The sequence below is a fragment of the Pan paniscus genome, chromosome 1 (assembly GCF_029289425.2).
Source record: "Pan paniscus chromosome 1, NHGRI_mPanPan1-v2.0_pri, whole genome shotgun sequence".
Lineage (NCBI taxonomy): Eukaryota > Metazoa > Chordata > Mammalia > Primates > Hominidae > Pan > Pan paniscus.
In genome coordinates, this window is record NC_073249.2 from 86,759,384 (window position 1) to 86,772,913 (window position 13,530).

The following is a 13,530-nucleotide window of genomic DNA, read 5'->3' on the forward strand; positions in this document are numbered from 1 at the left end:
TAGAATATTCATATCACCATACACTGAAATGAACCATGAACAAAATGATCCTAATTTTTAAGTAAAACAAAAGTTAAGAAAGTCATACTGTGGATGAGGGTAACAGTGTTTTGAGTATATCATCATGTGAATAGACTGGAATTCACAGAATTGCATAACTGAAGGGAGTTTGCGAGTTTCTTTCTTTCATCACCATCACTTTTATTAACATCTATATTGAAATCACCACTTCAACCAGTTGATAGTGTACATGTGTACATATGTGTGTGTGCATGTGTGTGTGTTGCTGAATATGCTAAGAAAGGAAGTCAAGCTTCTTCATATATATGGCAATGAATTTGGAGATTCTTGAATCTTCCAAAGGTTAGTATATTAATGGAGACTTTAATCATTTTTCTCTTTCAAGGAGTGAAAACTCAGTTTTATTAACAAATAGGTACATGACCTGTTGAGTGGTTGGTGAAAAAAGTATTGAGCTAATGAGAACACACAAGCCTTTCCACTTACCAGGTGTGCTACCCTAGGCAAATTACAATATCTCTCTGGAATTCATGTTTGGATAATTGCTAAGAATCTTTCTCAATTTAAAATTCCTCTATACTATAATTTTTTATGATACAAAAATATTTTTATTTTTAACTTGTAAGTTCAGGGGTACATGTGCAGGTTTACTACATAGGTAAACTTGTGTCATGAGAGTTTATTGTACAGATTATTTTATCACCCAGGTATTAAGCCTGGTACCCATTAATATTTTTCCTAATCCTCTCCTTCATCCCATCTTCCACCCTCCAGTTTCCAGTAGGCCCCAGTGTCTGTTGCTCCCCCTCATTTGTCCATGTGTTCTCATCATTTAGCTCCCACTTATAAGTGAGAACATGTGGTATTTGGTTTTCTGTTCCTGCCTTTATTTGCTAAGGATAATGGCCTCCAGCTCCGTCCATGTTGCTGCAGAGGACATGATCTCCTTTTTTATGGCTGCAAAGTATTCCATGGTGTATAATGTGGCATATTTTCTTTATCCAGTCTAGCATTGATGGGCATTTAGGTTGATTCCACGCCTTTACTATTGTGAATATGCAGCATACTTGAGAAGGGTGTGGGGAATGAAATAGCAGACAAGTTAGTGGGACACTTCCCAGGACCAGCAAAATGAGATATTCTATTTTTATCTTTCTAGCTCTTAGGGGGCCTTTAATTTTATTTTTATTGAATTTAGTAACTGTTCACACCTGCAAAGAGAGTCTATATGGATCAATAAAGCAAAAAACAATAATCAGATGATCCAATGGCATGTGGGAAAGCAATCTCCCCAAATGCCTTCTCCGCTCTCTCTCAGCATAATGTCTAAAATAATGAGTGTTCACAGCATAATAGAGTCCTCCATTCTAGGAGAAAATCTGATAGCAAGTAAGTATTCTCAGGCAATGTGCTTAATAACCAGTATAACAAAGAGTCAACTCAGAAAATGACAATTACTTGGCCTTTATTAATTTAAGCTGGTTTCCAGGATTCAAAAATAGTAATAGTAATAGTATGCTAGTAATAATGAAAGAACACTAACAATCTCTTTTTAAATAACTCATTAAGTGCAGGTCTCTGTTGGCTAGTGTAAATTTTTACAACTAAACACATACAACCCCTTCATTAAAGAAACAAATCATGGCTTCTTAGGAGAAAAATTATATCTGTGGGATATTACATTAGGGAAAAAAGAAAACAGGCCAACAACCATTAACCTGGAAGTTTCTTGTGGAAAAGACCTCAGTTAAATTGATAAATAGTATACAGATGGGGTTTATTTTGGGTTTTCATAAAGGAAAGGCTATTTTAAAAACATTATTCAGCTGCTCAGGAGGCTGAGGTGGGAGGATCACTTGAGCCCAAGATTTTGAGGCCAGCTTGGAGGCAACATAACAAGATTTTGTCTTTAATTTAAAAAAAAAAAAGATCGTGCACTAAAAGTGGAATGTTTTTACAACCGCTTCCTTGGGAGGGGAAGCAAGTGTCCTGAAAATACAGAAATACATCAATTGAGCATTTATTATGTGAAGAACTTTACACAAATTTATTTTATCCAATCTTTATACCAAATCTATGAGATAGATACTCTGAATAATAAAATGCAATGTGTATTTAATATTTATTTAAAAAAGACTGAAATCATATCAAGAATCTTTTATGACCACAATAATATAAAAGTAAAAATAATAACAGGAGGAATTTTGGAAAATTCACCAGTACATGGAAATTAAACAGCATGCTCCTGAACAACAAATGAATCAAAGAAGTTGAAAGGAAAATTAGACATATCTTGAGACATTAAAAATGGAAACACAACATATTGAAACTTATGGGATGTAAGAAAGCAGGTTGAAGAAGAAAGTTTATAGCAATAAATGCCTACGCCAAAAAGAATAAATATCTCAAATAAACAATCCAATGTTAGACCTCAAGGGACTAGAAAAAGAACAAACTAAGTCCAAAGTTAGTAGAAGTAAATAAACGATAAGGATCAAGCAGAATTAAAGTAAGCCTAGAAAAACAATAGAAAAGGTCAATGAAACTAAGAGTTGGTTTTTTGAAAAGGTAAACAAATTTGGCAAACCTTTAGTAAAAACATTTTACTAAGAAAAAAGAGAGAAAACTCAGATAAATAAAATCAGAAATCAAAGAGAAACATTATAACTGGTACCACAAAAATACAATGGATCCTAAGAGACTACTATACACAACTATATGATAACAAATTGAATAACCTAGAAGATGTGGATAAATTTCTAGACACATACTGAAGAAATAAAAGACTGAATCATGAGGAATAAAAAAATCTGGACAGACTTACAACATGTAAGGAGATTAAATCAGTAATAAAAAGTTTCTCATCAAAGAAAATCCCAGGAACTGATGGCTTCACTGTTGAGTTCTACTAAACATTTAAAGAATAACTAACAACAATCATTTAAAATCTCCTCCAAAAAAATGAAGTGGAGGGAATACTTCCAAACCCATTTTATGAGGCCAGCAATACCCTGATACCAAAGCTAAACAAAGACACTACAAGAAAAGAAAATTATAGGCCAACATCCCTCATGAATATAGATACAAAAATCCTCAACAAAATACTAGCAAACCAAATTCAACAGCACTTTCAAAGAATCATACAGCATGATCAAGTAGGATTTTTCGAGGGATGCAAAGATGGTTCAGCACACAAAATTCTATAAATGCAGTAAACCATATTAAGAGAATCAAAGCCTAAAACCATATTATCACCTCAGAAAAAAAATTTGACAAAATTCAATATCAACTCTTAACAAATTAGATATAAGAAGAAATATTTATTAATCCAATAAAGGCCTTGTATGACATGACTGCAGTTAACATTATACTCAATGGTGAAAAGTTGAAAGCTTTTTATTTAAGATCAGAAATATGACAAGGATGTTCACTCTCACCACTTCTACTCAACATAGCACTAGAAGTCTTAGAGCAATTAGAAAACAGAAAGAAATAAAACCCATTGAAATTGGAAGGAAAGAAGTTAAATTGTTGCTGTTTGCAGATGACATGATCTTACATGCAGAAAAACCTAAAGATATCACCAAAAAGCTGTTATAACTAATAAATAAATTCCATAAAGTTACAGATTACAAAATCCATATATAAAAATTAGTGGTATTTCTATACACTAACAGCAATCTATTTGACAATGAAATCAAGACACAATCCTATTCACAATAGCTATGAAAATAAAATAGGAATTTTTTTTCAGAGTCCATATTTTCAATGCAATTAGGAATAAATTTAACCAAAGAGGTGAAAGAAAGAAAACTGTAAGACACTGATGAAAAATATTGAGGAAGACATAAATAAATGGAAAGATATATCACTGTTGTTAAAATGTTCATACTGACCAAAGCAATCTACAGATTCAATGCAATCCCTATCAAAATTCCAATGTCATTTTTCCCAGAAATAGGAAAACAATTGTAAACTCTGTAGGGAATCACAAAGGACCCCCAAATAGTCAAAACAATTTTGAGCAAAAAGAAGAAAGCTGGAGGCATCACACCCCCTGATTTCAAAATATATTATAAAGCTATTGTAATGAAAACAGCATAGCACTGGCATAAACACAGACACATTGATCAATGGAGCAAAATGTAAAACTGAGAAATAAATACACACATCAATTTAGTCAATAAATTTGCAAGAAAGGTGCCAAGAACATACAATGGAGACAGAACAGTGTTTTTAATAATTGGTTTTGGTAAAACAGAATATCTTCATGAAGAAGAGTAAAATTAGATCCTTATCTCATCCTATATATAAAAATTAAGTTAAAATGGATTACAGACTGAAATATAAGACCTGAAGCTGTAAAACTACTAGAAGAAACATAGAAGAAAAGTTTTATGATATCAGTCTGGAGAATAATTTCTTTGGTTATGACCTCAAAAGCACAGACAACAAAAGCAAAAATAGACAAACGGGATTACGTCAAACTAAAAAGTTTCTACACAGTAAAGGAAACAAACAACTGAGTGAAGAAACAACCTACAGAATGGGAGAAAGTGTTTGCAAATCATACTGCTGATGATGAAAAGTTAATATTCAAAATATATAAGAAACTCAAACAACTAAACAACACACAAAAAATCTGATAACAAATTAAGCAAAGGACCCAAATAGACATTTCTCTAAAAAGACTAGCAAATGACCAACAGCTATATGAAAAAATGCTCAACATCATTAATTATCAGGGAAATGCAAATTAAAACCATGAGACATCACCTCACACCTGTTAGAATGGCTACTATAAAAAAGATGAAAGATAGGAAGTATTGACAAGGATGTGAAAAGAAGAGGACTTCTTGAATATTGTTAGTGTGAATGTAAATTAGTACAGGCATTATATAAGACAGTATGGAGGTTCCTCAGAAAACTAAAAATAGATTACCATATGATCCAGAAATCCTACTACTAGGCATATATCCAAAAGACATCAGCATGTTGAAGAGATATCTGCATCCCCATATTCACTGCAGCATTATTCACAATAGGCAATACACAGAATCAATCTAACTGTCCATCAAGAGATGAATGGATAAAGAAAGTGTGCCATATATATATATGTGTGTGTATATGAAATGTGTGTACACACACACACACAAAATAGAATACTACCTAGGCTTAAAAAGAAGGACAACTTCGTAGTTGCAACATGGATGAACCTAAAAGACATTATGTTTAAATGAAATAAGCCAATGGGGAGAAATTGGGGAAAATGGTGGATAGGAGTGCAGTTACCACTCGGACAGACAGAGCAGCGTGTGGGGACTCACATCGTGAACTTTCGCTCCAAGAACTAACACAGGAACATACCAGGAAAGCCAAGAGAATTCATAAACCCTTTTAAAGAAGTGAATTGCTCATGCGGGCCCTGGGAGACAGCCAAAAAACTGTGAGTGCCCAAAGTGTGAAATTGTGAAAGGAGAATCGTCTGCCCTCCAAAACACACCCTCAATAGGGAACCTGAAGGTCCAGATCATGGGAAAAGGATTTGACCTTACCTGGAGCTGAGACAAATTTTGAGAGCCAAGCAAATTCAAGGGTAGAGGAAGCAGCAGGAAGAGCCCTGTGGGCTCTCTCTGTCCTTAGGGAAGCCATTTCTGACTTTGTCTTGCAGAGGTCCTTGGGGAGGTTTGCCAGAAACACTGGGAAAGATCACGGGGAAAAGGAAACTTCCAACTGAACTTTGTAATAATTTTGACCAGACATGGAGTTTCCTGGACAGAACTCGGTGGAGGGGTTGAATCAGGAGTGCAGACACAGCACAGAAGCCACAGCAGGCAGGAAGGTGCGAAATCTGAAAGCCCCCTACTTGATTTCTCAGCCAAGAGGCTGGTGGCCTCGGGCAAGTTTTCAGCCCTGCTCATCCACTACCTGGAAATAATCCCAGTGTTGTTGGGGTTTGGGGCATGGGGGAAGTGAAACCAGCCTTTTGGGCTGTGTGGGAGCTGGGTGAAGCTTGTAAACAGCTGACTTCCCCCTACTTCCCTGGCCACCTGCATGACACAGCAAAGGCAGCCATAATCCCACTGGGAACATAACTTCATTGGCCTCCTAACCACACCCTCATCCCCCTCAGCGGCTGCAGCAAGCCCCACCCATAAAGAGTCTGAGCTCAGACACGCCTAACCCTGTCCCCCCAACCTGATGGTCTTTCTCTACCTACCTGCCACCCGAGGACAAAGGACATAATCTCTTGGGAGCTCTAGGCCCCCACCCATGGCCTGATCCTCCCTATACTACCATAGCTGATGCTGTCCTGAAAGTGCTACCTCCTGGCAGGAGGCCAACCCACAAGAAACTAGTTCAATAAATAAAACCACAACTAAGGGCCCTCACAGACTCCATTTCACTCCCCTGCCACCTCTACTGGAGCAGCTGCTGCTATCCATGGCTGAGAGACCTGAATGAAGATGGTTCACATCACAGAACTGTGCAGAGAGCCCCCAGTACCAGCCCGGAAACCAATAGCTCTGCTGGGTGGCTAGATCTAGAAGAGAAATAACAATCACTACAATTTGGCTCTCAGGAAGCCACATCGCTAGGGGAAGGGGGAGAACACTACATCAAGGGAGAACCCTGTGGGACAAAAGAATCTGAAGAGCAGCCCTTGGGCCGCAGATCTTCTCTCTGACATAGTCTACCCAAATGAGAAGGAACCAGAATAAGAATTCTGGTAATATGACAAAATAAAGGTTTTTGACACCCCACCTCCAAAAAGCTCCTAGAACTGATACATGAAGTCAACAAAGTTTCAGGATACAAAATTAATACACACAAATCAATAGCGGTGCTATACACCAACAGTGACCAAATTGAGAATCAAATCAGGAACTCAGCCCCTTTTACAATAGCTGCAAAAATAAAATATTTAGGAATATACCTAACCAAGGAGGTGAAAGACCTCTACAAGGAAAACTACAAACACTGCTGAAATAAATCATAGACAATGCAAACAAATCAAAACACATCCCATGCTCACGGATGGGTAGAATGACCATACTGCCAAAAGCAATCTAAAAATTCAATGCAATTCCCATCAGAATACCACCATCATTCTTCACAGAAATAGAAAAAAACAATTCTAAAATCCATATGGAACCATAAAAGAGCACTCAGGGCCAAAGCAAGACTAAGAAAAAGAACAAATTTGGAGGCATCACATTACCTGACTTCAAACTATGTGATAAGGCCATAGTCACCAAAACAGCATGGTACTGGTATAAAAATAGGCACACAGACCAATGGAACAGAATAGAGAACCCAGAAATAAACCCAAATACTTACAGCCAACTGATCTTTGGCAAAGCAAACAAAAGCATAAATGGGGGAAAAGACACCCTATTCAACAAATGGTGCTGGGATAGTTGGCAAGCCGCATGTAGAAGAATGAATCTGGGCTGGGCGCGGTGGCTCGCGCCTGTAATCCTAGCACTTTGGGAGGCCGAGGTGGGTGGATCACGAGGTCAGGAGATCGAGACCACCCCGGCTAACATGGTGAAACCCCGTCTCTACTAAAAATACAAAAAATTAGCCGGGTGTGGTGGCAGGTGCCTGTAGTCCCAGCTACTCCGGAGGCTGAGGCAGGAGAATGGTGTGAACCAGGGAGGCGTAGCTTGCAGTGAGCGCGATCGCGCCACTGCACTCCAGCCTGGGAGACAGAGTGAGACTCTCCCTCAAAAAAAAAAAAAAAAAGAATGAATCTGGACACTCATCTCTCACCTTATACAAAAATCAACTCGGGGGATGGCGGGGAAGGTCAGAGCGGCTCCGCGCAGCCTGGCGGGTCCCGGGCTGAGAAGCCGCCCCTCGGGCCTCGGGCGGTCGGCCGCGGGCCCGCAGTGCGGGGGAGCGGGGCCGGGGGGCGCAGATGGCGGCCGGGCGCCCTGCGTCCGGCAGAGGAGGCGAGCATCCCGCTCAGGTGATGAGGAACCCCTCGCGCACCCAGCGCAGAAGGCTGCTGCCGCCGGACGCCTCCATTGTTTGACCACAACAAGGGCCGGATTCTCACCCAGGATCCTAAGGCCTTTGTAGTCCTTCAGCCACTGTGGGCCCTGCCTCTGCCTGTTCTTCTGGAATGTCTTGGGGGTTTTGATCCTGTCACTGTGACCTGCAAATCCAAGAGACACATCTTTGGAAGATAAGAGAGCTTCTTCAAGACCAAAAAAGGAGACGGCATGATACCCATGTAGGGAATTCCCCAAAGCAGGGCTTGCCATACCTGGACCCCGAGGAGCCTGCTTGCTGGAAAGGCTTTCCTGTCTGATGTGCAGGAGGCAGAATGCCAAACTGACTCTTCAAGGGGCAACTGCAGGGGCTCGAGACCAGCCAGCAGTATCTCATCCTTCGATAACAGGGGATATACTGTACAGTCCTTTTTCTAGAAGTGAGACGTACAAGATTGCTCTACAAGAGGAAGATTCCAGGGGCTCAAAAACGCAAAGGTTTGCACTTTGAGAGCCCCTTGGAATGTTGAAAACTCAGGATCTAAAACAAAGTTCTGTGTTAATGAGTTACAGAATTCACGTGGAAGTCAATGTCACTTTATAATCGATAATAATACTGAGTGAGGAACACTATGCAGGAAGAAAGCTTCCGTAGAAAGACAGGCAGGGAAAAGCTTAGGCTGACCTTAAACTTACCTAATAGAGCAAGCCTGAGATAGACTGCCAAAATGGCCAAATAAGAGACTCTATGAAATAACAGTCTTGTAACTGTAGTAATCGTAAGGAAATTTTCTCCTCGAAATCACGATACCAAATAGGAAAAATGATCTACAAGTGCCCCATGTGTAGGGAATTTTTCTCTGAGAGAGCAGATCTTTTTATGCATCAGAAAATTCACACAGCTGAGAAGCCCCATAAATGTGACAAGTGTGATAAGGGTTTCTTTCATATATCAGAACTTCATATTCATTGGAGAGACCATACAGGAGAGAAGGTCTATAAATGTGATGATTGTGGTAAGGATTTTAGCACTACAACAAAACTTAATAGACATAAGAAAATCCAACAGTGGAGAAGCCCTATAAATGTTACGAGTGTGGCAAAGCCTTCAATTGGAGCTCCCATCTTCAAATTCATATGAGAGTTCATACAGGTGAGAAACCGTATGTCTGTAGTGAGTGTGGAAGGGGCTTTAGTAATAGTTCAAACCTTTGCATGCATCAGAGAGTCCACACTGGAGAGAAGCCCTTTAAATGTGAAGAGTGTGGGAAGGCCTTCAGGCACACCTCCAGCCTCTGCATGCATCAAAGAGTCCACACAGGAGAGAAACCCTATAAATGTTATGAGTGTGGGAAGGCGTTCAGTCAGAGTTCGAGCCTCTGCATCCACCAGAGAGTCCACACTGGAGAGAAACCCTATAGATGTTGTGGATGTGGGAAGGCCTTCAGTCAGAGTTCGAGCCTGTGCATCCACCAGAGAGTCCACACAGGAGAGAAACCTTTCAAATGTGATGAGTGCGGAAAGGCCTTCAGTCAGAGTACGAGCCTCTGCATCCACCAGAGAGTCCACACAAAGGAGAGAAACCCTATAAATGTTATGAGTGTGGGAAGGCGTTCAGTCAGAGTTCGAGCCTCTGCATCCACCAGAGAGTCCACACTGGAGAGAAACCCTATAGATGTTGTGGATGTGGGAAGGCCTTCAGTCAGAGTTCGAGCCTGTGCATCCACCAGAGAGTCCACACAGGAGAGAAACCTTTCAAATGTGATGAGTGCGGAAAGGCCTTCAGTCAGAGTACGAGCCTCTGCATCCACCAGAGAGTCCACACAAAGGAGAGAAACCCTATAAATGTTATGAGTGTGGGAAGGCGTTCAGTCAGAGTTCGAGCCTCTGCATCCACCAGAGAGTCCACACTGGAGAGAAACCCTATAGATGTTGTGGATGTGGGAAGGCCTTCAGTCAGAGTTCGAGCCTGTGCATCCACCAGAGAGTCCACACAGGAGAGAAACCTTTCAAATGTGATGAGTGCGGAAAGGCCTTCAGTCAGAGTACGAGCCTCTGCATCCACCAGAGAGTCCACACAAAGGAGAGAAACCATCTCAAAATATCAGTTATATAAAACGTTTTGCTAAGCGTTTAAAATCTTAAAACCCATAAGTGCCACTAGGAAGGAAACCCTGTATATACATACCTACATTGACCCAAGAAATATTTATGCAATCCCTAGCAGAACATTGTTTCTGAGGAGGCATATGTGAGATTGATTTGTTGGTTCATGCCAAGTGTGTTCCACAGGTTGACTTTGAATGTGGACCTCTGAGCATCCGCCCAGGATGGCTCTCAGGTCCCAGTCACAGATGTCGCTTCCTGGGATTCCAGCACGATGCCTCCATAGTTGAAAGACTACACAAAAAGCCACGATCATTGCCCGGCCTCCTGAGTCACCTTCTATCTATGCTTTCCTTAAAAGCTATCCCAGATACTCCCCCTTGAGGAGCTCATGCCCTTCCTTCCTCTTTATTCGAGCGTACTGGCAATGCATTGGAAAACAGACAGCTCCCACTAAGATCACGTTCTGGTATTTCTGAGGTTAACACTTGATTTAGCCCCTACATATCTTTCCATATATCCTATTATTCCTGAACCCACCCTACCTATATGTCCTCAAAATCCCCATAAATATCCATCCCTTCCTAGATGGCATTAACTTTCATTTTAGATTTTAGGTGACTCATAATTCCCATTCACTTAGCCTATCAGAAAAGTCATTGGCAGACATATATGTCCTTGAACCTTTTTTATTTGTGTGGATTCTGCTCATCACTGTCTCTGTTAGACTTATTTTCTAGTGGCTGCATCACATATTTTTCACTTGAATTTTTTTGGAAATAGCTGAATGTAAATAGCAGGGAGGAAGAAGCAAGCAAAGTGAGAGTTTTTCTTCATCCAGAATTGCCCTCTGGGCTCCTTTGGTAACAGATGGAGCTCCTTCCTAGCTAGGGAGACCTTATGAGAAGTGGATGGTAGGAGGAGTCACTAATGTTTCAATCTCTGTTTCTGTAATCTTGGGCAATAATGCATAGGAGTTCTTGATACCCCTTCATTGATTACTGTGTATCAGTTCTTTGTTAGGCATGAACGTCTTTATTAATCCATCATTCTTTTCTTCATTCAACAAATATGTATTGAACACCTCCTATATGCCAGGCACTGTGCTAGGTGCTGGGAATACCACTGATGAGACAGACAAGGTCCCTACTCTTGTGGAGTTTACTTCTGGTGGAGGAGACAGATGATAAGTAAACAAATAAATAATGTAGTTTGAGATAGTGATTAAGTGCTATGAAGAAAATAAACTAGGGTGATGATTTTAGTGGTGGGGTGGGGTGGGGGTGGGGGTGGGGTGACATTAGCTAGTGGTCAGGGAGGCCTTTCCACGGTGGGATGTTGAGCTGAGGCCGGAGGAGAAGCAGCACTCGCTGGCAGAGCACACAGGCTGCTCTGGGGGATGAGCCGGTGCATTTAAGGAACAGGCCAGCACTGGCATTCGCAAGCAGTGGGGAAGGGGAGAGATGCCGAGGTGGTCAGTATCCTGACTTTCATAGGCCTTTTTTTGTTTGTTTTAATTTTTGCTAGATTGATATTAAAAACTCATGTGGAGGAACTCAAGGAATGTTTAGAAGACCAAAAGTCCCCAATGACAGGAACAAAAGCAACCAATTTTTAACTTTCTCTTCTCATTCCTGTTTTCATTGATTTCCCACATGTAGTCCTTTTGCTCAGGAAGTCTTTGGGGAAATTAAGGATCTTTGAAGCTCTGAAATAGGTGATCAGGTTAGTGGTGTCTGTCAGCTGTCTAAGAGGTTGGAAAATGAACTACTCAAAATAGTCACGAAAATACTGAAAGTTTGATTTTTCTCTCCATATTTGAATTAATTTTTTCTGTTTGACTGGAAGGGGTTTTTGTATAACTAAAACCTCAGCACATAAAGGAGATTTAAAAGGAGCACATGATTTAGTGGGTGGGCCATGAAACTAGAGATGGGATTTGGGGGTGAATTTGTCAATATCTGGATTTTAATCCAGACATCTCTGCTAACAAGCCTTTGGTAAGTCACTTCAGATACTTTTCCTCCTTTTTACAAAGAGAGGGCTGGCTTAGTTATTTGCCAAAGCCCCTTCCAGGCCTGAATTCCACAAGTACGATTTACTGTAGTGTCTTATCACTCTTTCATGTCACAATAGCGTGGAGCATTAGAGAAAAGCCTAGACTTTTAGTTGATAGAGAGCCAGTTGAAATATCATTGATAGAATTTTAGTTTTAGGAAAAATTGGTTTGATTTCTAGCTTTATTACTATTAGGTATGTGAGCTTGGGCAAATCGCTTAATCTTTGAGTCTAGTTTTCTCTCAAAATGAGAACATTAGGCTAAATGATTTCCGAGTTTCCAGCTAGTCCTAGAGTTCTATATTTCTACATAGTTGAATTATTTTATCATGCTGTTGCTGGGGAATATGACTAACCCTTTTGAAGCTACTAATTTTATGTCGAGCTTTAAAGTCCATAATTGTTATCTTCAGAAAATATTATTTGACCTACAGTATGTCCAAATCAATTTAATAAAATCGCTTTATAACAGGAAAAAAAAATCAACTCAAGATGAATCAAGGACCTAAATCTAAAACCTGAAACCATAAAAATTCAAGAAGATGACTTCAGAAAAAAACCCTTCTAGATATTGGTTTAAGCAAAGGCTTCATACCAAGAACCCAAAAGCAAACGCAACAAAAACAAAAATAAATAGATGGGACTTAATTAAACTAAAAAGCTTCTGCAAAGCAAAAGAAACAATCAGCAGAATAAATAGACAACTGACAGAGTGGGAAAAAATCTTCACAATCTATACATCTGACAAAAGGACTAATATCCAGAATCTACAAGGAACGCCAACAAATCAGGAAGAAAACAAACAAACAAACAATCCCATCAAAAAGCGGGCTAAGGACATGAATAGAAAATTCTCAAAGGAAGATATACAATTGGCCAAGAAACATGAAAAAATACTCGACATCTAATGATCAGTGAAATGTAAATCAAAACCACAATGCAATACCACCTTACCCCTGCAAGAATGGCCATAATCAAAAAATAATAGATACTGGCATGGATATGGTGAAAAGGGAACGCTTTCACACTGCTGGTGGGTATGTAAACTAGTACAACCACTATGGAAAACAGTGTGGAGATTCCTTAAAGAACTAAAAATAGAACTACCATTTAACCCAGCAATCTCCCTACTGGGTATCTATCTACCCAGAGGAAAAGAAGTCATTATATGAAAAAGATACTTGCAAATGCATGTCTATGGCAGCACAATTTACAATTGCAAAAATATGGAACCAGTCTAAACGCCTATCAATCGATGAGTGGATAAAGAAATTGTGATATATATATATATACACACACACACACACATATATACGTATATATGTGTATATATACACATATATAC

General features: G+C 39.8%; 1 protein-coding gene across 1 annotated transcript; it reads left to right on the forward strand.

Moving 5' to 3' along the window:
- The first annotated feature begins 8,591 nt into the window (after positions 1–8,591).
- Positions 8,592–10,446, forward strand: LOC129397738 (zinc finger protein 664). Its single transcript, XM_063598706.1, is given in 3 exon segments — positions 8,592–9,082; positions 9,085–9,377; positions 9,886–10,446. Coding segments are annotated over 3 exon segments (783 nt in total). The 5' UTR covers positions 8,592–8,844; the 3' UTR covers positions 10,138–10,446.
- Positions 10,447–13,530: the final 3,084 nt, after the last annotated feature.